The following is a 24,226-nucleotide window of genomic DNA, read 5'->3' on the forward strand; positions in this document are numbered from 1 at the left end:
CTGTAACCAATGCTCTCTGTTTCCACATCCTCCTCATTCAGAGTCTTTGGTCAGTCCATTATCTAGATTGTATGCTCTTCAGGGCAGGCACCTCTATTTGTTTCCCATGGGAAAAAAACCACACACACGCTAGCTAGTGTTATAACAGCAGCAACAAGGTGTACATAAAAAGTTAGATATATTTATTTGCTGGAGACACATCCACATTTTAATGCATTGTTCTACTGTTGGGGGGTGGAGGGGAAATCTCACCAAGACTGGCCTGATGGTTAGGGTTCACATACAGGTCTTTGCTCCATTCGACCATGCACTTTAAAATAGAAACCAAACATTCAAGACCTTTTTTCCGCAGGCTGAGTTCCTGCAGAAAAGAAATAAGGAAAAAAAAAATCAATCACATTGTACTGGACAGGTCAAGTCCTAGATACTAAAATTTAGAAGTCCTGTGCTGAGACAAAGTACATCTAAAGCAGGAAGAGAACAAGCCAACAAATTCTCTCTCTCATTAAATCACACCTGTAAAATCTTAAGAAACGAACTCACCTCAGAGAGACTTAATAGTAGAGAAGAGCTGTTCTGATGTACAGCACTACTGTTGGCTTTAGACACCAGTAATGACAGCTTGTGGGGTTTTTTTCCAGTTTGAAACAGTTTTAGTATTTTCAGTTGGAGAGCCATATTATATGCAACTATTGATAAAGCAGTGTTTCCAGGGGTAAAGTGGACAGTTTACCTGCTGTTACCAGGACTTCCAAAGAATGGGAGAAGAGACTCAGGGCTTGTCTACATTACCCGCTGGATCAACAGGCAGCAATCAATCCGGGGGGGGGGGGGGGGTGTCGATTTATCGCGTCTAGTCTAGACACGATAAACTGACCGCTGAGGGTTCTCCTGTCAACTCCGGTACTCCACTAGGGTGACAGGCACAGGCAGAGCTGACGGGAGAGCGTCGGCCATCAACTTACCACAGTAAGTAGATCTAAGGTACGTCAACTTCAGCTACGTTATTCATGCAGTTGAAGTTGTGTAACTTAGCTCGATCCCCCCGTAATGTAGAGCAGGCCTAAGGCAAGAATGTCATTAGGGCAGGAACACAGAGTTACTTCAGTTCTTTGATCTAGCAATGTTTTATTGATATTGGCCCAGGTCTGTTTATAGTAAGTCCTGGATCATGGATCACCAATTTTTAATCCTTGTAATTGCAAGAAATATTGTTGTAAGCAACATTCATATTTTCTAAACGCCTCTACTAATAGCTGCGAAAGGATTTACAATTCAGACCTTCTCCAAATAAAAGCAAATAGGTGCCTCCCAGTAAGCTGCACTGCATTACCTTGACAGGCAGGTAATCAAGCTATAAATCCTCAGTCAGTTTCATTCCCTGGCCAACAAGGGGTTTGCAGGGGGATAGTGTTAATGAACACGTGACTGTGGGGGAGAGGTGTGTTCAGCTCCAAGGTGAAGAATGCCAATGACCGGTCCCTATAATTTGCTTTCAGCACTACTGTTAGCAAGAAATAGGTTACCATAGCTCAGGGTCAATATTGGAAGGATAGTTTTGCACTTGCTGAAGAATGATTGTTATGCCCCATCATTATCTATGGCTGGGAGAGTGCCATTTTAAAGAGGAAAAAACACAGCTTGTGATGAAGAGGTGATGTCAAAGCCATGGACTCCACACAATGCAAGTACTGTAACGCAGAATGTTACTGCTCTCGGGGTAAGCCGCAGAAGGAAATCAGATGACTCAAATCACATGAGTGATGAAGTAGGGAGAAGCCTCACATCATGGAAGCGTTAACTCTCCCTTAGCACCCCCAACAAAAAGAGTGGCCTGAACATGTATAATATAGTATCATCATTGGGCACTCAACCAACTAAATTCACTAGGAGATGAAACAATAGGACTACCTCCCCGGTGACAGTCATCGGTGACTCTCAATAAAACCAACTGTAGCTGCGTTGCACACTATACAAGCGTATACTAAGTCGGGGTGGGCAAACTTTTTGGTCCAAGGGCCACATCTGGGAACAGAAGTTGTATAGCGAGCCACGAATGCTCACAAAATTGGGGATGGGGTGTGGGAGGGGGTGAGAGCTCTGGTTGGGGATGTGGGCTCCAGGGTGGGGCCAGAAATGAGGAGTTCAGGGTGCAGAAGGGGGCTCCGGCTGAGGGTGCGGAGTTTGGGGTGTAGGAGGGTGCTCCAGACTGGAACCAAAGGGTTCGGAGGGCGGGAGGGGGAATCAGGGCTGGGGCAGGGGATTGGGGTGCGAGAACGGGTGCTGCCTCCGGCTGGAGGTGCAGGAGGGTGCTCCGGGCTGGGATCGAGGGTTCGGAGGGCAGGAGGGGGATCAGAAGTGCAGGCTCCAAGCGGCACTTACCTCAAGCAACTCCCGGAAGCAGCGGCATGTCCCACCACTGGCTCCTACGTGGAGGCGCAGCCAGGCAGCTCTGCATGCTGCCCTGTCTGCAGGCATCGCCTCCGCAGCTCCCATTGGGTGTGACTCCTGGCCAATGGGAGCTACAGGGGGGCGCTTGGGGTGGGGGCAGAGTGCAGAGCAGAGCCTCCTGGTTGCCCCTATGCACAGGAGCTGGAGAGGGGCCATGCTGCTGCTTCCGGGAGCCACATGGAGCGCCCCCCACCTTGCTCCCCAGCAGAAGCTCGAGGGCTAGATTAAAACAGTTGGCAGACCAGATCCAGCCCGTGGGCCGTATTCTGCCCACCCCTGAACTAAGTGGTACTCATTATTTAAAGGAGGCGGCACTGAAGGGAAAAACAGATCTATAGTGTAATTTCCAATGTTGTTGCTCTTACCTGCAGAGGTGTCATTCCCAACTCATGTCCACTCCGTCCCTGAGCGATTTTAGACAAGTCATTTACAAGGCGTTCAAAAATATTAGCAGCGTTTAAATCACAGTCGTAGTTAACATAAATATCCACCACACACTGAGCATCTTAAAAATGAGAAAAATCAGAATATTAGAATTCAAAGATCTAGAACTTTTAAATAAAAAAAAATAGCTGGAAAGAACCTAAGTATGTTTTTTAAAACATGCTCATCACCATGATATCAGAGCACAGTTATTTTATGCATCATTTCTTGATTAAAAAAAAATCTTGAATTAAAAGACAGATACTTCTCCAAGGACACACACTTAAAGCTACCACTACTCTGACATTAGCTGCCTTCAGTATTTCCAGATCATTGTCAAACCACAAGGAAAGTTATTTCTACATTGTGAAGAAAAGGTAACTTTTATAACTAAATACCTGCACAAATTCTAGTCAAGGTCTGAATCACCATCCATTTGTGCTCAAAAGAACTTGAGGAGGTCTCCAAAATATTCAGGAAGATCTCTTTGAAAAACACCTGTGCACAGCAAATGAGACAAAAGACATGTCTGTAGTTTTCTACAGAAGAATTTTAAAAAACATGCTAAATGAGCATATTCATTTGTATGCAGTAATTTCACTTGGGAGAGAGTCTTCATCTCATGCATGTCCAATCTGTAAAGGAGATAGTACTTCAAGGTGAAAAAAAAGCAATATTTTGAAGCAGTAATTTTTAAAGTATTGTGCTTTGCTTTGCATTAGTAGTAAAATGTACTGAGTTAACAGAACACTTTGTACGTAAAATGAAGATAAAGCATGCTTACCTCAATCTGCATTTTTAGATGGGTCTTAAAGTTTGAAAGCAGTGTGAGAAAGATGGCAAGAGACAGCTCAAAGACATCAGGAACAGAAGAGACCCCGTTTTTAGATAACGCTACACAGAGATATTGCTTGATTGCATTGATGAACATTTCATGTGTCCTGAATACTCCACCAGCATTCTGCAATACTGAGAGAAGCAGCTGGAGGGACACGATCTTAGAACGCAACTCATGGGATCTGGGGAAGAAAGCGGAAGACTATCGTTAAAAAAATAGGTTACTTTCATCTCACACATGCGTGCGCACATAGTCACAGTGACTCTTGAGGCCAAGCGAAATGAGCACTAGCTCAGTTGATTTCAGAGTAACAGCTTGCTTGACTTCTCCGCCGAAAATGCTAGGGAAGAGCAACCTTCTTACCTTGGAGATTCTTCTCCTTCAAGAGAATATTAGATGCCTGCAACCCATGGGATGGGGTCAGATAGTCCTACTGGTTGCATAAAAGCATAGGATTCAAACTGCAGAAGGAGTAAAATGTTCTTTCTACAGAACTGCAGAGATATTACAGCTAAGGCAACTTTTGTTGAGACCACATGAACTACAGCCTAATGGTTTCCTGCAGTACTGTATCCCTCTGCTATTTGGTTTATCCAAGTAAGAAGGTATGCATACAGGGAATTTTCAATGCAAAAAGATCTCTGAACGTATTCAAAACAGGGGAGTAACTCGGAGATCTGGATGACCAAGACTGTACTATGAAGTACCTAGACAATCTGTTTCCCTTTGTTCCTAAAAATAGTTATCTGGAGAGCATACAACTCAGTAAATATAATCTCATTACTTGGGATCCGGTGGTCCATCACCAAGCGGTTTCATTGAAAGCTTGCACAGTGACCGGAACACAAGGAAAGCATCCTTCTGCAGGATATGGGAGAATTTGGCAGCTGACTGGGATCCAGGTACATCCATTTCCTAATGAACAAAGAACCACCACATCAAATCTTCATTACAAAAACTGATAAGGCGAAAAAATGAGTCACCATAAAGCCAAGTTTAGCCACAAATTTAAGTTCAGCAAAAGTCATCTTTACCCAAGCTAGCAGGAATGCAATGATTTATTTTTAAGTTCTAGTGGAATCTGTGGTTAAAGAACAAAGTCATCTGTATGCAGTGTTCATAATCAAAGCAGCATCATGGTGGAAGAAAACCCAAAAGTGAAACTAATTTGTTTACACTGTCTAGTGTGAAAAATGTAAAATACCACGCAAACAGAGTAAATTAGATTTTTTTCAACTCTGTTTCAATAATCTAAGGGTTTGGCTATATAAATACTTAGTTTGTGGCAAACTGGGGCCTAAAACTACTCTGACTAGCTGGCTGTGCACTAAGGGCATGTCTACACTATGAAATTAGGTTGCTTTTATAGAAGTCGATCTTTAGTAACCGATTTTATACAGTCAATCGCGCATGTCCCCACTAAGTGCATCAGGTCAGCAGAGTGCGTCCTCAGTACCGTGGCTATAATCGACTCACAGAGTGGTGAACTGTGGGTAGCTATCCCACAGTCCCCACTGCCCATTGGAATTCTGGGTTAAGCTCCCAGTGCCTAATGGGGCAAAAAAATTATCGCAGGTGGTTTTGGGTATGTCGTCAGTCTCCCCTCCCTCCCTCCTTGAAAGCAATGGCAAACAATCATTTCACGCCGTAATCCGTGCAGACACCATAGCACGGAGTTCTGCCTGGACAGATTCTTCTCCCCATAGAGCAATCAGATTGAGTGTCTCCTATTCGCTCCATGCTGGAGCTCGTTTATGATTCTGGGACTGCATGGTCACCTGTTCTGCTGAGCTCGCCACACTGACCAAACAGGAAATGAAATTCAGAAGTTCCCGGTGCTTTTCCTGTGTACCTAGCTAGTGCATCGGAATTGAAAGTGCTGTCCAGAGCGGCCACACTGGAGCACTCTGGGATAGCTCCCAGAGGCCAATACCATCTAATTGCACAGCGCTGTGTCTACAGTACCCCAAATTCAACCCAGGAAGGTCGATTTTAGCGCTACTCCCCTCGTCGGGGAGGAGTACAGCAGTCATTTTTAAGAGCCCTTCAGGTTGGTGGAACGGGGTTGGTTGTGTAGACACATTCATTATAAAAATCGACCTAATGCGGCTAAAACTGATCTAACCTCGGAGTGTAGACCAGGCCTAAGTGTCTGTGTGGACTCTCCTGCTGTGCACTGAATGTTCCCTAAGTAGATCAGAGCACACTAGGGAACTTTTAGTGTGGGCCACTAGGGTCTACATGGACACTGCATGGCAAACTAGTGAGTGGTATATTTACAGTCCAGGATGACACGAACTACGTGTTCATTTAGACAAACCTAAGATGCTAGTAATATAACTAGGGCACTTAATAGTTTTTATTTTTACAGCCCCTTTTAACTCATCATAAATCTTAAAGGGTTGTTTTTCCAAGTTACCCATCAAAAAGAAGTAATTCCAAACTTTCAAATGAAAAACTGAAAGCCACTAGATCCAGGTATTGAGACAGACTAACTATGTAGATACACTAATATCTACAGGCATTCAGGAAGGCGGCTATTTTATCACTATTCAGACCACAGCACTCATATGAAAACAATGCAACCTGATCTTATTTTCATGCTCTTATAATGCAAACTTTCAGTTAGCAAAGCAAAACTTAAGAACATACTGTTCCACACCTAATTTTAAATACCAAATGCTGTCCTTTTGCACACATTCTGATTTATCTTTTCCCCAAAAAGACATTTGCAATCTTCAAGAGTCTGGGGTTTTTGTTTTTACCAGATTATCCGTGGAGGAGATAGACTGTCTGTCATCTGGAATTCCATTCGTTTGTACATTTTCATTAATACCACCATCAGGGGCAAGATCCACTGCTTCTAATTCAGATGCAGGCCTAGCTATTTCAGCTAAAACATGCTTTTCTTCAGCCACTTAAATTAAAAAAAAAAAGTCCAAATAAAATACTTGCAATAATAAATTCACTAACATATCAATGTCATTATACAAATTCTTAGGGTGCACAGGTGACACTCTTGTGGTTGATGGACAAGAGCGGCACTAATTGGCTAGAGGGAGCTTTACCCAGAGGAAGGGTTACTGTGATGCATGGGAGGATATTGACAGTGTTCCTATTGCAGACCTCAGTAGGTGCTTGACAACATCAGTGGATCTCAAAATAAATTCTTAAGGAAAAAGGCATTCCATACTTTTAAAAGCACAAAGCAAAAGTTGGAGATACATACATACATACACACACATACATTTACTTGGGAAAGGTTCTTCCCATATGGAAGTTTTACCTTTAACAGCCGATATGACCACATCCTCCAGGATGGCTGTAACCATTTCCTTGCCTCCATCAGTGGTTTCCTCTGGTTAAATATGCCAAGAAATAGGATTTTTTGCAGGGGAGGTAAGAAGAATACTGCAATTTAGTGTTTTCTTGTAAAGGTATTTTATACACACAAACGCACACGCTATGTAGGTAACACTACATTTTGTTTTCTACAGTCAAATGTTATTGAGTTAAGCAAAAATTTGTTAGTAGTACTATTTTACCAAATATAACAAAAAACCCTACAGTAAAGAACATTAAGTATGAAAGTCAAGCAAAGATTAAGAAATGCCAGAATTAAGGCTACCTCTGCAACCTCCATTGTGTGTAGAATTAGGAAAATCTTTGAAGTAGATGTTCACATACTATTTGTTCCCCCATAGGACTTTCAACTAGCTTCAGCTCTGTTGTTTCTAGACACCTTACCCCACCTTCTCCATTCCCCCCCCACCCCATTTGCCCCACAACTGAAAACAACAAGGTCAAAACCCAGCACACACAGATTTTATATTACCAAGTAGTCTAAGACTAACATTTCACTCATTTTAAAGTGGTTACACTTCGGTAAAGAAAATGTTTGAGTCCCAAGGATATCTATCCACTTTCACTGACAGGTTTGCAAGACAAATGCTGTAAATGCCTAGAATATTTGTCTTGGCAGTTACAGAGCTAGGTAAGACTTGCACTTTTGGGAACTACACACCCATTTCAACAATGTCCCTAACATGATCATGCTTTTTCACACCAAGAAATTAGAGCCATGTTGGGTAGTGCTCCAAAGTAGAGAATAGGAGGGAGGAGAGGGGAGGCAGACCAGATTGCCAAAAGAAAGGCAGTGTTATTTTCATGATTTAACGAGCCATTAAAAAAAGATGGGTGTTTAAAGAATGTATAGGGACATACTCAGAATTACCTCTGTGGGCAACTCATTTTACTGTAAGTCAGCACAAGCAACATTATCTTATTTACCGGAGACTGAAGGAGTCAGATCTCTTTCTGGTTTCTGATCTGCATTTTCAGTTCTCTCAGGCTCGCCATTTGTTAAGTCTGTTTTTTCAGGGGTTGAGGGTTTCCCTTCCTGTGAGCTGTGTCGCAGTAGATTAATCTTTGGAGATCCTACCACATCTTGAATCATGGGAGACTGGGGTTTTTGTTGATTTGGTTTTTCTAATTCTCTGGCCTCTTGTATCTAAAAAACAAGATAAACACTATTTCTCCAAAAACACCCTATAATAAAGCAAAGAGAAGCTGAACACATAACTTAAGCATCAGACAGTGAAATACACCAAGAATGTATACAAGGTCACACTTTAAGGCAGAGGTAGTCAATTATTTTTTGTCCAGGTCCAAATTTCTTGGTCAAGGTACAGACTCCAGAGAAGAAAAATAATAAAAAAACCCACCCAATAATGGTAAGAAAATTAAAAGATTTCAGGATCTGTTCAAAAGCGTCTGGTGGTATTTGGCCCTCGGTCTGCCTATTCACTACCCCTGCTTTAATGGCTATTAGATTTAATTAGAAACCAATCTTTCTGCTCTAGGTACAAGCTTTGTGGATTTTTCATCTTAAATTTTATTCAAGTTGCTTTATTACACTTGACAGATTAGCTTTGCATAAACATAACCCCCCTTCAAATTTGATCCCTGTTTTTCCCTTACTTTCAAATCTTGACGTTACTGAGTTGATTCACTAATCATGTTTAATAAAAGTTATATCTGCTTTGTCTACAGTTTCTTCTATGCTTTGCTTGTGTAATTAATTGCTTTATTTTGAAGATCAAATCAAATATTTGTACAGTATGCCTACATGTACAGTATTTGATTAGCAAAGATTAATAGAGCTGCGTTTCCTTGACATTTAAAAACATACAATTTCTCTAAGGGCAAACCCAGAATAAAAAGTCCTTTTGTAGTTGTCAGGGGGAGGGAGCTTTATTCTAGACTGTGTGTCCATTTCTTTACGCAGCTCTGTTAAGCATAAGTTACAGAGTCAAATTCTTTTACCAGTAACACATTTCAAATCAGAATTTGTCCCTGATTTTCTTTACTATAGAACAAGAGATATTGTATCACAACAGCACACAAAAAAGTAGAGTAGTAAGTTCATTTTTCAAGGCTAAATATTAAAGACGATAGATTGGTAAAAGCAATAATGACATACAGCTTGATTCTCCATCCGGGTGAAAATAACATTCAGCATCTGAGTGAGGGTAGCCTTGGCAGTAGTCTGATTAATGAGATTTTTACTGGCTAGATAGATGTTGTAACAGGTTCTAACAGTCTGAAGGATGGTTCCTTCATGAATTTCTATATATGGAGATGTCACAGCAGTAAGAAGAGCCTAAAAAAAAATATATATATATATATATATAAATATATATTACACACACACAGGAAGATTGAAATCTAAATAAGTAGGAACAACCATATTTTAGAAGATTTACACAGGTAAATAAGTAGGCTGTGGCTTTGTTATGGAATACACACGTCTACTCCAACCTACCTTTATAAGACTATTTCTTTGAAATCAAAATTAGATTGGAGGAAGTTTACACAACAAATCCTGCATTTTGGCAGGGGGTTAGACTAGATGACCCTTACAGTCTCTTCTAACCCTATAATTTTATAGCTGAAATTTGTAAAGAGATTGGAGATATCGAACGATCTATTCCATGCAGTTATTTTAAAAGTACATCAATGTTTGCCTCGAAGACTACCTATTGTGATGAAAGTAAGGACTCTCTCCACCTTCACAATCAGTCACCGGTTCCTTTCTCTGACCAAGGGAAGCTTTGAAGTTGGGCATCAAATTATTAGATCTCCACCAACCAAACTTCTGCTCTCACCTGCAATACCCTAATATTCCTGGACCAAAACCAGACTAGTGATGCTACTATAGCATGTCAGATCTTCTGAGCACAGTGTATGGTGGACTAATATCTACTGAGCCACTGATATATGCCTCTAATTTTATAGTTTCAAGCAATTGCTGATCAATTTGTTTTCATTTTTATCGAAAGAAATAGATTTATAGTCCCCATTCCTCACCAGTTTACACCCTTTGAAAACCCCATTGAAATCAATGAGACTGCATGAAGTGTAAGCAGGTGAAGCATTTGGCCCTGGCTTTCAGATTTAGGAATGCTATTGCTGCAGTGCAACATGCAAGATGGAAAAAGTTTTCCATTAAGCAAACAAAATCCCTAAAATGAACCTTAAAAAAATAGCGAACTGAAATACCTTAATTATTTGTAACTGCACTCCCTCATCTGTTTGAGGACCCTGAAAGCAATTGCAAACGGTCTCAACTATCCGGTCAATCAGGCGCTTTCCAGGAGCTCCGCTATCCGGAGCGTTGCCAGTGATATGTCCATATGCAATGAGTTTCTAAGTGGAGAGAATAGAGATTAGAGCGTTACACACTGTCAGTTACAAGACACGGGCAATACAGCGCAGGGAAAGATTTTTGTATACGGTTCTCCTAACCGATTACAGCCTCCTACAAGACAGTGCTCACCTTTGCTGACAGTACAAAAATGAGCCAGACCAGACTGAGTCATATGTATGCTTGGATTGTCCATATGTCAGACAACTAAAGCTTTAAAGAAACCAAACATTTTTCCAAGTTAAACAGCCTAATGTCTCCTTTGCAAGCTTTATACCAGCAATGAGCAGGTAGATACAAAATGCCATCATAAAAGGACTCCATGCCAGTCCATATTATAGTCAATAGAATACAAATGTGCATTAGCAAAATTTTCTGCTATAACAAACAAGTTTTGGTTTTTGGAGGTATTTTTAACACCCCAGAAAGACCAAGTCTGCTTAAACAGTGAAATTCCTGAAAAAGCCCATTTTAAATTATTAGAAACAGCCGATTAAAAAAAAAAAAAAAAAAGGACAATAATCAGAGGCCGTGATCCTGCACCCAAAACTCCGACTGATTTCAGGTTGGTGCTACAAGCCAGTTTAAGGGTTTACTATAATGGCCCCATTAGGAATGTTAGTTTCCACCTACAAATCTGTATAGAGAATGCTTTGCCACGTTATGCAAAATGTTGAAGTGCCTGAAAAGCTAACGCTGATGTATTCTTATTCAGTTCAAAAACTGCTTCAAGAAAGGCAGCTGAAAAGGATCTTCTGAGGACAAGCTTTCAGATCACAGCAAGATTTTTCAGCCAAGTTTTGTAAAGCCCTATTGTGTGATTTACATAAGTAAATTACTCCTGGGGAAATTCTGTGCCAAAAACATTAAAAATTCTGCACACAGTATTTTAAAATTCTGCAAAATGATGTGTCGTTTTGACAAACCACAGTATAATCACACTCCTGGCACCTTAGCTGCCCAGGGCGGACAGTTAGCGGGAGTGCTGGAGCGGAGGGTGAGGGGGGAGCCTGGTGAAACCAAATTTTGCAGGAAACATCAATTCTGCACAAAATTCTCCATTGCGCCAGAGGCACAGAATTCCAGTAGGAGTAAATACAGAATGGTTTTGGTCAGAGCAATTGTACGTATTCTGGCTAAATTCACTCCTTCACTGTCACGATTACTGATAAAAGGACAAGATTTTAGACCGGTAATCTTGCGCATAATACCTCACCCTATTCCAGTTTAAACAGGATACTTACCTGCAAGCAGTCTAGTGAGGTACTGACGATGCGTGGGGACTTGGATTGGCAGGCCAGCTCAAATGGAAGGAAATACTTATCGGCTTCGATGAAGTTTGCTTTTGGTGGAGAGACAGTGCCTTGCCTAGTTTAAGAGGAAAAAAATGCATTGCTTGTGCTCTGAAAATTACGACTACATTTTCACCGGCTTCAAAATTAAAGTATAAGTGGCGCACAGCAGCATGTAAAAGGGATGCCATTTTCTCCCCACAAAACTGAATACATTTTTAAACCCTGAAGACTCAATCTACTTTAAAATCCAACTTCAGATTTTCTTATATTACAGCTATTCATTTTGATACTTCCCTCCTCACAAACAGCACACAGTCAGATTCTCCTTTCACTGATATTGTTTAAAGCCATTGTGGTTTCAGTTGAATTACTCTCCATTTACACTAGTACAAGAGAAAAACCAGGCCCACTCCACCTCTACCCCCATAGAACGTGGTCAGATAGAACGCGAATTCGGATAGAACACGGTAAAGCAGTGTTCTGGGGAGCGGGGCTGCTTTACCTCGTTATATCCGAATTCGTGTTTCCACAAGCGGTTCCTCAGCACCCCCCACTTACTTCTGCGGGCCCCCCCCACCCCAGCTCACTTCCGCTCCGTCTCCTCCCATGAGCGTGCCGCAGCTCCGCTTCTTGGCAAGCCTGGGAGGGGGGAGAAGCGGAGCTGCGGCGTGCTCGTGGGAGGAGATGGAGCAGAGGTGAGCTGGGGCCGGGCAGGGGCGCAGAGGAACCGCTCCCGGCCCCAGCTCACCTCCGCTCTGCCTCCTCCCCTGAGCACACCACCGCTGCTCTGCTTCTCCCCCCCACCCCACACACTTCCTTCCAGGCTTCCAGTGCCAGGGGAGGAGGCTGAGGCGAGCTGGGGCAGGGAACAGTTCCTCTCCCTACCCCGATATAACGCGGTCCCCGGGAACCAAAAAAATCTTACTGTATTATGGGTGAGACTGCGTTATATCGGGGTAGAGGTGTAACTCAACAATTGATCTCATTGAGTGGGGAAAACAATAAAAGAAAATGTGGAAATGGCAGAAGTGCTAAATGACTTTTTAGTTTCAGTTTTCACCAAAAAGTTTTGTAGCAAATGGAAATCTAACTTAATGAATGCCAGTGAAAAGGAGGTAGGCTCAGAGTCTAAAATAGGAAAGTTAAAAATTACTGTTTTCAAATCACTGGGGCCTGATAAAATACATCCTAAAATAAAGGAGCTGACTGAGGAGCTATCTGAGCCATTAGCAATTATCTGTGAAAAGTCATGGAAGACCCGTGAGATTCCACAGGGCAAATATAGTGCCAGTCTATAAAGAGGGGAATAAGGACAATTACAGACCAGTCAGCTTAACTTCAGTACCCAGAAAGATAGTGGAGCAAATAATTAAGCAATCAACTTGCAGACACCTAGAAGATATTAAGGTGATAAGTAACCGTCAGCTTGGATTTGTCAAGAACAAATTATGTCAAACCAACCTAATAGCCTTCTTTGACAGAGTAACAAGCTGGCGGGGGTGGGGGGGGGGGTGAAGGAGGGGAGAGAGAAGAAGCGGTAGATGTGGTATATCTTGACTTTGGTAAGGCTTCTGATCCTCTCTCACGTGACCTTCTCATTAACAAAACTAGGGAAATACAACCTAGATCAGGGTCTCAAACACACGGCCCACAGGCTGCATGTGGCCCGCGGGGTTATTTTCTGTGGCCCGCCAGCTCCCCGTGGCCCCCCCCCAGCATTTACCTAGAGCAGCTCCGGCCCAGCGCACACCGGGGGCAGGGCAAGCTCCCTCCCTGCCTGCCCTGCCCCAGAGCCACTCCGGGAAGCGGCCGGAAATCTGGGGGAGGGGCGGCACACGGGTCTGTATGTTGCCCTAGCCGAACCGTGGCCAATGGGAGCTTCGGAGGCGGTACCTGGAGGAGTGGCCAAGGTAACACACAGACCCCTATGCCCCCGCCCCCCCCGCCCCAACAGGCCCAGCCATTTCCCGGAGCGGCATAGAGGAGGGGCGGGCCAGTGAGCCTGCCCTGTCCCCGGTGGGCCGGATCCGCCCCCCCGAACCGCTCCTGCAGCCAAACCCCCTGCCCTGAGCCCCCTGCTGCACCCTAAGCCCTCTGCCGCACCCCACACCCCTCCTGCACCCCAATCCCCTGCCCTGAGCTGCCTGCTGCACCCCTCCTGCACTGCCTGGGGGCAGGATCTCACAGAAGGGGTGGAGTGGGGCCAGGGGTAAGTCAGTGGTGCAGCCCTCCGGCCAATATACTAGTCCTCATGTGGCCCTAGCGTTCATTTGAGTTTGAGACCCCTGACCTAGATGGAGCTACTACAGTAACTCCTCACTTAATGTTGTCACATTGCAGATCAATCAGGGAACATGCTCGTTTAAAAAGTTGTGCAGTGCTCCCTTATAACGTTGTTTGGCAGCTGCCTGGTTTGTCCACTGCTTGCAGAAAGAGCAGCCTGTTGGAGCGACCTGGTGGGGGCTTGGAACCAGGGTGGACCGGCAGACCCCGCCCATCAGCTCCCCTAAGTTCCCTGTGCGGCCGCCGCCCAGCAGGCTATCAACTGCCAGGCAGTTCAGCTGTCTCTCCCCCCACTGCCATGTGCTGCTCTTGCCCTCTGCCTTGGAACTGCTCCACAGAGCCTCCTGCTTGCTGTGCGGGGCAGGGCGAGGGGGGAGAGAAGGGAAGGAAAGAGAAGAGGGGTGCTGATGTCAGGGTGTTCCCCTCGCCCCGGTCCTGATGCCCATCTCCACAGAGCAGTGTGGGACAGGACAGGGCTCAGGACGGAGGGAGCTTGCTGGCAGCAGCTGCTGTCTCAACTTGCTGATTTACTTAAAAAGGCAGTGTACTTAGAGTGGGATCAGCATACTTAAAGGGGCAATGCTCGTCTCTCTCTCTCAAACACACACACGGTGTGTCTGTCCCTCCATTTGTGCTGCCTTGTAGAGTGTGAGGCTACATTAACAACGTGTTAACACTTGAGGACTCAGCCAAGTGCTAGTTCAACATTTAGCAGTAAGGCATTCCCTGGGGAATATCCCACCCTCTTCCTCCACCACGTCAACCAAGCTTCACAATCATCATTGCTGTGTACAGTATTAAATTAATTAATTTAAAACTTATACTGTATGTGTGCGCACGTATATATCACACAAACACACACACACACAGTCTTTTGTTTGGAGCAAAAATTTCCCTGGAACCTAAGCCCCCCAATTTACATTAATTCTTATGAGGAAACTGGATTTAGTTAACATAGTTTTGCTTAAAGTAGCATTTTTCAGGAACATAACTACAATGTTAAGCAAGGCGTTACTATATAAGGTGGGTGCACAACTGGTTCCAAAACCGTTCCCAGAGAGTAGCTTTCAGTGGTTCAGTGTCAAGCCGGAAGGGCATATTGAGTGGGGTGCTGCAGGAATCACTCCTGGGTCCGATTCTGTTCAATATCTTCATCAATTATTTAGATAATGGCATCGAGAGAGTATATTTATAAAGTTTGCGGACAATACCAATACCTGGGAGAGGGTTGCAAGTGCTTCGGAGGATAGGAATAAAATTCAAAGTTATCTGGACAAATTGGAGAAATGGTCTGAAGTAAATAGGATGAACTTCAACAAGGACTAATGCACTTAGGAACAAATCAGTTGCACACATACAAAATGGGAAATGACTGCCTAGGGAAGAGTACTGTGGAAAGGGATCTGGGGGTCATAGTGGAGCACAAGCTACATATGAGTCAACAGTGTAACCATATTGCAAAAAAACCAAACATCATTCCGGCCTCTATTAGCAGGAATGTTGTAAGCAAGACATAAGAAGTAATTCTTCCGCTCTACTCCACGTTGATTAGGCCTCAGCTGGAGTATTGTGTCCAGTTCTGGGCACCACATTTCAGGAAAGATGTGGACAAATTGGAGAAAGTCCAGAGAAGAGCAACAAAAATGACTAAAGGTCTAGTAAATGTGACTTATGAGGGAAGAGTGAAATAATTGGGTTTGTTTAGTGTGGAGAAGAGAAGACCGGGTGGGGGGGAGGGGGGAGAGAACGGGACATGACAGTTTTCAAGTACATAAAAGGTTATTACAAGGAGGAGGGAGAGAAATTGTTCTCCTTAACCTCTGAGGATAGGACAAGAAGCAATGGATTTAAATTGCAACAATGGCAGTTTATTTTGGATATTAGGAAAAACTTCCTAACTATCAGGGTGATTAAGCACTGGAATAAATTGCCTGGGGAGTTGTAGAATGTCCATCATTGGAGATTTTTAAGAGCAGGTTAGACAAACACCTGTCAGGGATGGTCTAGAGATAATACTTAGTCCTGCCTTGAGTGCAGGGGACTGGACTAGAAGACCTTTCGAGGTCCCTTCCAGTCGTATGATTCTACAATCTTGGTGATAATGGAGAAAGTTCTACAGAGACCATGTGAAGATTTCTGGGGAAGTGGTGACTTTACTTAAAATATTTTAAGTAACAAGCAACATTATGAGAAGTGAAAACGCTAATAAACGGAGAAGTGTTCAGTCCCTGGCCAGGAGGCCACGTGTTTGCAAATTTTTTTTTTTAAGAGACCTTTATGAATTCCTTGTATTTCCAAATTTGCAATCTGAAAACAAATATTGAGATTGAGATGGACATTTTTATTCTTGGTAGGTAGCAGAGCGAGAGGAGAAGCCAGTGACGATTTTGGAAACTGATTTACAGACACCAAGGATGTAAATCTGTGAAACTATGACATATACTAGCTGGAGACTAGGACTCAAATGCGAAAATAAATTTTAACTGCCATTTATCCATTTAGGAATTAGTAGTGCTTTTCATCTTGCTCTTTACTCCTGTCAGAGTGTTTCATTAAGTGTAGCTTCTCTTAGCATTAACAGATAAATAGGCCTTGACAATTAATCTCTCCAATTTTCCACTTAGTTTGTGAGTCTCAGATTCAAATGACTACTGAAGTTTTATATGGCCATAAATCTGCTCTTAATTCAAAGAGAAAAATTACAGCCCTCAGATTATATTTTGATGTTCATACTGAAACTTCATTTCTAAAGGAAATACAATTAAATGTGATACGACTAGGGAAAGATCAGTCTCAGAGACTCAAACATCTTCTGTTGATCCTGAATTCCCCTTCCCTATACCCCAAGAAATGTAAGACTCTTTTGGGAAGTACTTTTAATTTTGCACTTAGAACTTAAGCGCGCACACACACACACACTTTCTTCCACGAAAGCCATCTCTAGCTTTTACTATCAATTTAGGTATTGGTGAAATATTTTATTAGATTCCGCTTTATCAAGTTTTAGAACATCACCATTTGTCAGCTTATCCCCATCCAACTCCCAAAACACCATCCTAGCATACTGGGGGATGCATAGAATGTAAAGATTTTCCCATTAAGATACTATTAATCCGGCTATACCATATATGTATGTGTGTGTGTGAGTGTGAGAGAGAGAGAGAGGGGTGATGTAATAACACTGATTCACAGAGTTGCTAATGTCGGAAAGAAATCCAGTGACTTGGCTGACCTGTAGCTAATGAAATGTTATCGCAGACCAGCATTTGTGATCAAAACAACTAAAAACCATGAATTATTGAACACAAAAGAACCACAAAAAGAAGAGACTAGGATTTTCTATTAACAAATATGGTTAAGTCATGACTATTAAGAGACAAACCTAGTTAACGAAAGGAAGTGAAAAATTGGCATCCTTCAGAAATGTGGCAATTATTTGTAATGAAATGTGCTGGCAGTTACAGCTTGATTACCCACAACCACATGCATTACATAATTAGTACTCTCCACAAACACGTTTCCTTACACAGACAGTACCAAAGCTATTCAAACTCTCTCCAATAAGCTAGCTTGTTTGTACTTTGCAAAAATTGCTGCTCAGATACTTGCACACTCACTACTGTGCAATCTTTGACAAATAGCAGCAAGAGAGGTTGCTATTAATTGTATTAAGAACTTACCTTTGCTTTTCTAGATCTGTTTTTATTTCATCTAGGAAAAAAAGAAAAGGCAGAACAATGAAGATACCACAACACTCAACAGAAATGACACCTTCTGAATTTACATGCAATTGTCATGAAGTAAACTAGTCTCAAACTAGAAGTTATACATCATTAGTGTCTGCTATTCTTTCTGCTGTACATTAAACAAAGCTTCCAAACATAAATAAATCTGCTTGGGTGTACATTAACAGCAGAACTTTCTAAATACAGTAAATTTTCAGGAGTGTAAATACAGCAAGCCTCATCGCCAATCAGAAGTACATGTTGCAAATGTTACCTTAGTGTTTATGCCACACTCGCAGTGAAATCAGAGCACCTAATAATCTAAGATCCCAGTACTTTAACAGTGACCTAATTTTCACAAAAAGAACAGGAGGACTTGTGGCACCTTAGAGACTAACCAATTTATTTGAGCATGAGCTTTCGTGAGCTACAGCTCACTTCATCGGATGCAACTGTAGCTCACAAAAGCTTATGCCCAAATAAATTGGTTAGTCTCTAAGGTGCCACAAGTCCTCCTTTTCTTTTTGCAAGTACAGACTAACACGGCTGTTACTCTGAAACCTAATTTTCACTAGCTGTGGATGGCAGCCTTATACTCTTATAACTTCCAGACAGGATACTGTCGGTATCTAAACTTGTTTCAAGCGATAATCCTGGACAATGGGCAATTCACTCTGTACTTGCTCTTCAAAACCACCTTTGGAGGAGTGTCATTAGCCTTGGACTAGATGTACATAAATTCAGATGACTTTGGTGTCACCTGAGTAGCCTAATAACTTTTCTCATTCTCAGGAGTGCTATTATGCAAGAAATAGTAAGTGAATGGAGGAAAGCAAAGAGCTCCTATGAGCATTCCAGGACTCAAACGCTAGGTCATACCTCCTCCACTTGGAGCCTGTAGTTGTCTGTAAAACACCATGCTTAAATACGGATACACCTCTGTGGTGTCAGAGATATTTCTCCAACAGAATCCCTCCAGTGTCATGTTAATATTATGAACCTTGGGTGCTATCGCCCCAACCTTTGTCAAGTAGCCCAGAATACATATTTCCATGGATCCGTGTACTTATGAAGACTTGTTACCATATCACCGTGTATTGGTGACACTGTGGCACCAATGGTGGGTTACAATTGATACATCATTACTATTCCAGAAGTACATTTTGAACTTCTACAGTGCTCTCCATCCAAAGATCTCAAAATGCTTTAACAACCTAGTTAGGCCTCCCAACTCTCCAGGTGGTATTAGACACATTTTATAGAAAAAGACATTGACATTTTCTAAATCTTGGATCTTTCCTCCTCCCACTGTGTTTCTGTAGCTTGTGTCTGTGTCTCAGTACTGAACAATATTACATATTCAACAGCTCATTCTCATTCCAACTCCCTTCAAATCAACCCCTCATGCCTCCTTAGCCTCCCTAGTATTTGACCCACAACTGGGCCTTGTCCACCGAAACTTTAGACATTTCTCACACTTCCCAGAAGTGCTCGGGTAAACAAAAAGCAGTCACTGAGACCAGGGTGGGTGGGTAGGAAGAAGCTTCTACCTGGTTTTTGCTAACATTTGTACTAGACCAAGATGGGGAACTTGCTGCAGAAGCTCATTGTAAAACACGCCACAGCTAAACAAGAGATGCTTTTGACTGGTACAGTATCTTTCAGTGTTTCAGACAACTATATATCCCTCACATATATTTAGCATTTATACACAGGACGTTACAAGAATGAATCCTCACAGTGTGCCTGTAAAGTAGGTGAGTTAGTGCTATTATCCCCATTTTACACATGGGGAGATGGAAGAGATAGGAAGTGACCTGCATAAGATCAGTTAGTGACAGAGCCAGGACTGGAACTTGGGACCCTCGACTCCTAATACCACACTTATCCTTCCATATCACACTACCACAGGTCAATGTGTTCAGTGGTTAAAAGAAGGGAAAACAGACTCCGGCAATGAGCAATGGCACAAGAACAGACTGAACTCTTCAGATAGTATCCTACCTATTCTGCACAGAATACCATCAGAGGTAGCAGCAAGCTTGAGTAACATCCTTTGAGTTAATGAAGTTCAAGATCTTGAAAAGCATATAATGAGACCCATAGCACGTCATGGCTAACTATCCAGTTTCCATGTGGTTTGTGGAGATACAGGTGGGCAGTGTATCTTAATGTATAAAATATGCTGAGCTCCCTGGATGGCAGGAACTATAGAAATTCAGAGTTTTATTATGAGATGACTGCTGAGTGGTTCTGTCAGACAGATTTCAGTGTAGACCTGGCATAGTTGTAAGCAGTATTTTTGCAAAGTTTTCAACTATAAGAAATGATTGCTTGCTGATCAGTTCTTAAATTTCAGAAAGAAAAACAAATGGTTTATACACAGGTGGTAGCTTCTCCTTATAGTGCTATCAAAAGCTAGATAAATTTAAACAATACTCTGTGTTGATTAAACTAACTTTACTCACATGAATAGTCCTATTGCCTTCAACAAGATCACTCATATTAGTAAAATTAAGCATGTATGAGAGAGATGGGATCGAGATTGGGCTGGATTATATAGTCCTCCAGATGGAACTATGGCAGTGGCCCAAAGTGGTGGGGCAGGGAGAGAGAGATCTATGTGGTTAGTGAGTTTGGTAGAGGTTATTAAAGCCCATTTTGTCATAAAAGAACTCTGTACCTAAGTCTTCGTTTCAGTTGTTTAAAAACTAATTTTTTTATTTTGTTAGAATTACACAGAGTTAATCATTCTCTGAAACAGTCATGGTTGTATGTAAACTGCTCACTATCACTGTTACACAACGAGGCTTATCTCCTACCGCTTAGGCTAGCCATTTCTTGGCTCAAACAGCAGGTAATGCAAGGCCTTGGTTATGCGGGGAATTTAGCCAGCACAGCCATTCCAGAGTAATTCCCCATGTAACTCTTATTCCCGGAAGAAGACTTCCTCTTTCCAGTTTAGTGTAAATCTACAAAGGCATTCTTATTGTGAAATAAGTGAGGAATGGGGAGTTACTTTACAATAGTTATAGTTAAGGCTGCGGGTCTGTCACAGAGGTCACTGATTCCGTGACTTTCCGTGACTTCTTCAGCAGCAGCACCTTGGATGTGGGAGGGGGCTCAGGGCTGGGGCACGGGGTTGAGAGCAGCGGGACGCTTACCTGGGAGGGGAGAGGCTCCTAGGCAGAGCCCCACCCTGCAGCTCCTAGGCAGAGCCCCACCCCAGCACCGGCGGGGGTCCTGGGCCACCCCCTGCAGTACCTGCAGTGTCCCAACCACCTCCAGCCCAAGTTTTAGTTAGGGGTACATAATAAAAGTCATGGATAAATTAACGGCCCATGAATTTTTGTTTACTACCTGTGACCTGTCCATGACTCACTTAAAATACCCGTGACTAAAACATAGCCTTAGCTATAGTAGTTTAAAATCACACCCTACCTTATTCTGGAAATAACTTCCCCATGTAAATAAGCCCTCAATCTCCCACATAGAAACAAATGATTTGTTTCTGAGTTTCAGTCCCCCACTAAACTGGTTTATCTTGCATGTAATCAATTTTGTTTAAATAGATCAGAGCTATCCGTTTTCCCTTCTAATGCTAAGGCAGATACCACACTGAAGTTTGCAGACCGATGAAAAATTATGTTTCCAACTGAATAGTACTGGCCTTAGCTACTTCCTGTATTTCATCAGATAGCAAGGGAAGCTACCGTGCTTCTCAGTCTTCAAGGCTCAAAATACACTCCTTGTTATGAATATACACTAGCCTGTTTCCCCATCACAATTCTGATGAAAGGTATTAATATCCACATAGTTTTGTATTAAAATCCTGTACACCAATACTAATATTGCTTTACAGATCACTAATATTGAATATAATATAATATTGAATATACAAGTCTATATATTTTTCCAGAACTTCTGAGCTGATGATTTGAGATTATCACCAGTCATTGCATAAGGCATTCTGTTTCAAGGATAATGCAGCAGAGTAAGCAAAAGCTTTAAACACAAGAAAGTAAACTGAGCTGAAGAGACGGTCTACAATATTACGCAGCTGAAGATTTAAAGCATGGCAGGACCCATTCAGGAAGTATCCAGAGACATTCTAAGATCAAGAGAAAGATTAGCTATATGCCAGTTCCGGCTCGGAGACTGACTCACTGTGGAAACTTGGGCCATACATTTAATAGCTCTACCATAGTACACCATCTGTAAAATAGTGATAGGACTGGCACACCACAAGCATGCCGGGTGGCTTCATTAGTTATCTGTAAAGCACTATTGGGCAAGAAGAGTTAAATGTTGGACCCTCTGTGGCATGACAGCATCCCCTTCTGTAGAATTCCATGGAATACAGGCTATAGTAGATTTGTAAGACAAGCTTATGAGTTTAAAAACCATTCTGGAACACGCTGCACATCAGGAGATTTGCCTAATGTCAAGGTGAGAACACAGTGTATAGCATTAATTTCTTTTGCTGGCAAACTCACAAGGTGCTACTGGCAACAGCCCAAGACAAACCTACTTCTCTCAAAAGATGGACTATGCCACAGTATACTCTTGGGGGAGTGGAGCAGAAGAGAGGCAGTCCAGAATGCTTCTATTATTTCAGCCCTTTAAATCAGTTGAAACAGTAAGATTACAACCAAACTTCCTGAGAATTACTTAATCAGGGATAAAAGAATGCAGGGAGCAGCTCTTTTGACATAACTGAGCAGTTTACAAAGAAAACGGATTTTTAACTACTAGCCCTGCAAATTCAGGCTGGAACGCAAGACCCAAACTGTTTGCTTTATGGGACATGTGTTATCACTAGCAATTAGCTAAATTTAAGTCCAGAATTTCTGCTACAGACAAACAAGCTAAAATAGAATCCTCCCCACTCTCCCTAAGCTCTGCTGATTCTGCACTGTTAACAAAAATAAAATTATTTTTGGTCACAACAGCAAGACTATATGAATCCAAACACACAGAGGGTGCAAATCCATTGAAGAGGCGGCTATTTTTTAACAAAATCCCATCCCCATGCTTTAAAAATCTTGAAATGTCAGAAAAAAATTATCTGTAATCCACCTTCATGCATTAAAATTCAGAAGAGAAAAGCTGAACCAGGTGGCTTCCTTTGTATTTTGGCAAATAATGTCAAGTAACAAAGGCTAACTGAAGAAGCAACAGGGAGTAGTCAAATTTATCCATAAAAGACAAGATTGTTGCTTTTGCTGTCTAGATGCCACAACGATGGGAATGCTGAGTATAGTGACTAAAAAGGCAAAGCTACCTTAAGAGGACTCTACACGTTGTGCTGGAAGCTGAAATAAATGGGAAATATTTTTTAATAGAGTTGTTACTGCATAGTTAATACAGGTAACATGTTTATAAACCATCTGTTTGCCCTTTCTGCATGGTGGACTGAACCTATACCACTACAGTGGAATGTTGCTCACATACACCGCACTTTGAGGATGGGAATAATTTGCTTAACATATTGGCATTTTGCTAGACATATTTGATTGTTCAAAAACACTGAGGTCCAAAAGTCAGACTAGGCAGGTAATGTGGAATTTAAGCTCTGCCCACAATCCCAAAACAACTGAATCTTTCTATGATGTAATCAGCAGTGACACTTAAAGACAACATTTCAGTTATGTTAGGCTTCAGAGTTTACTCCATTTTAAATGAATAGTGTATTTTCACATTTCTCTGAGCTGTTTTTATTTGCAGACTCAGGCAGTCTGCCTCAAGGGATTTTCTTCACAACTATTAGGACTACAAACTTTATTTCAAAACTATTAAAGCTTCAATTCTGCATAGTTTAATCAAGCCGTACTAGAGAGATACTGATGCCATATGCCGGCTAAATCTGACCCCTGCCTGATGATTTTTGTTTTATTAATCTAAATACAGAGAATGTTGCTAACATGTAATTAAGATTGTGTCTTGGATAGTTCTGTGGCAATGAAATTCAAAACTATGTTTAATAGTTATTGGAATATGTTAGTTATTGGAAATGTTTTCCACAGCCTTTCTAGACAAAGTTGCTGGTGGTGATGCAAGACCCTCCGCTTGGAGGCACACCCTGTCTGTTCTCAGCTGGTACTGGTGAAGAAGACTTAGAATTTGTCTTAACTAGAAAAAGGGTGAGATGGGAGGAAAGTCTTGTTTTTTGGTTTTTAATTGACCCATATTGACTATGTTGGGGTTAATAACAGCTGTTATACACAAACACACACCCCCATCCATCCATTCATATGGGAAGTCTAGTGAAGACAGTGTAAAACTGAGGAGTTTTGTTTTATCACGTTAATTATTACGTTAACTAGCCATATCGAATTTACTATCATACACCAGAGATGTTTGTTCAAGGCCACTGCAGCTTAAGGTTAAACAGGACAAGCAACAAATGTGCATGCCCTATCTAACTTTGATTTTAGAGTCAATTTAGTTACCGTGTTCACACACAACTAAAAAGGAAGCGTAGATACATGTGAGATTTCCTATG

General features: G+C 42.1%; 1 protein-coding gene across 1 annotated transcript in view; it reads right to left on the minus strand.

Moving 5' to 3' along the window:
- Window positions 1-24,226, minus strand: part of ARFGEF2 (ARF guanine nucleotide exchange factor 2) — a 67,017-nt gene that overhangs the window by 29,382 nt on the left and 13,409 nt on the right. The window contains exons 2-13 of the mRNA XM_084645174.1: window positions 17,677-17,707; window positions 11,663-11,786; window positions 10,274-10,420; window positions 9,195-9,374; window positions 8,003-8,222; window positions 6,999-7,070; window positions 6,478-6,629; window positions 4,497-4,627; window positions 3,659-3,893; window positions 3,273-3,372; window positions 2,817-2,956; window positions 253-361 (exon numbers count right to left, since the gene is read on the minus strand). Of these exons, the coding sequence (XP_084501300.1) occupies window positions 253-361; window positions 2,817-2,956; window positions 3,273-3,372; window positions 3,659-3,893; window positions 4,497-4,627; window positions 6,478-6,629; window positions 6,999-7,070; window positions 8,003-8,222; window positions 9,195-9,374; window positions 10,274-10,420; window positions 11,663-11,786; window positions 17,677-17,707 (1,641 nt within the window). The remainder of the gene's footprint in view (window positions 1-252; window positions 362-2,816; window positions 2,957-3,272; window positions 3,373-3,658; window positions 3,894-4,496; window positions 4,628-6,477; window positions 6,630-6,998; window positions 7,071-8,002; window positions 8,223-9,194; window positions 9,375-10,273; window positions 10,421-11,662; window positions 11,787-17,676; window positions 17,708-24,226) is intronic.

This window comes from Lepidochelys olivacea (assembly GCF_965140295.1).
Source record: "Lepidochelys olivacea isolate rLepOli2 genome assembly, chromosome: 13".
Taxonomy (NCBI): Eukaryota; Metazoa; Chordata; order Testudines; family Cheloniidae; genus Lepidochelys; species Lepidochelys olivacea.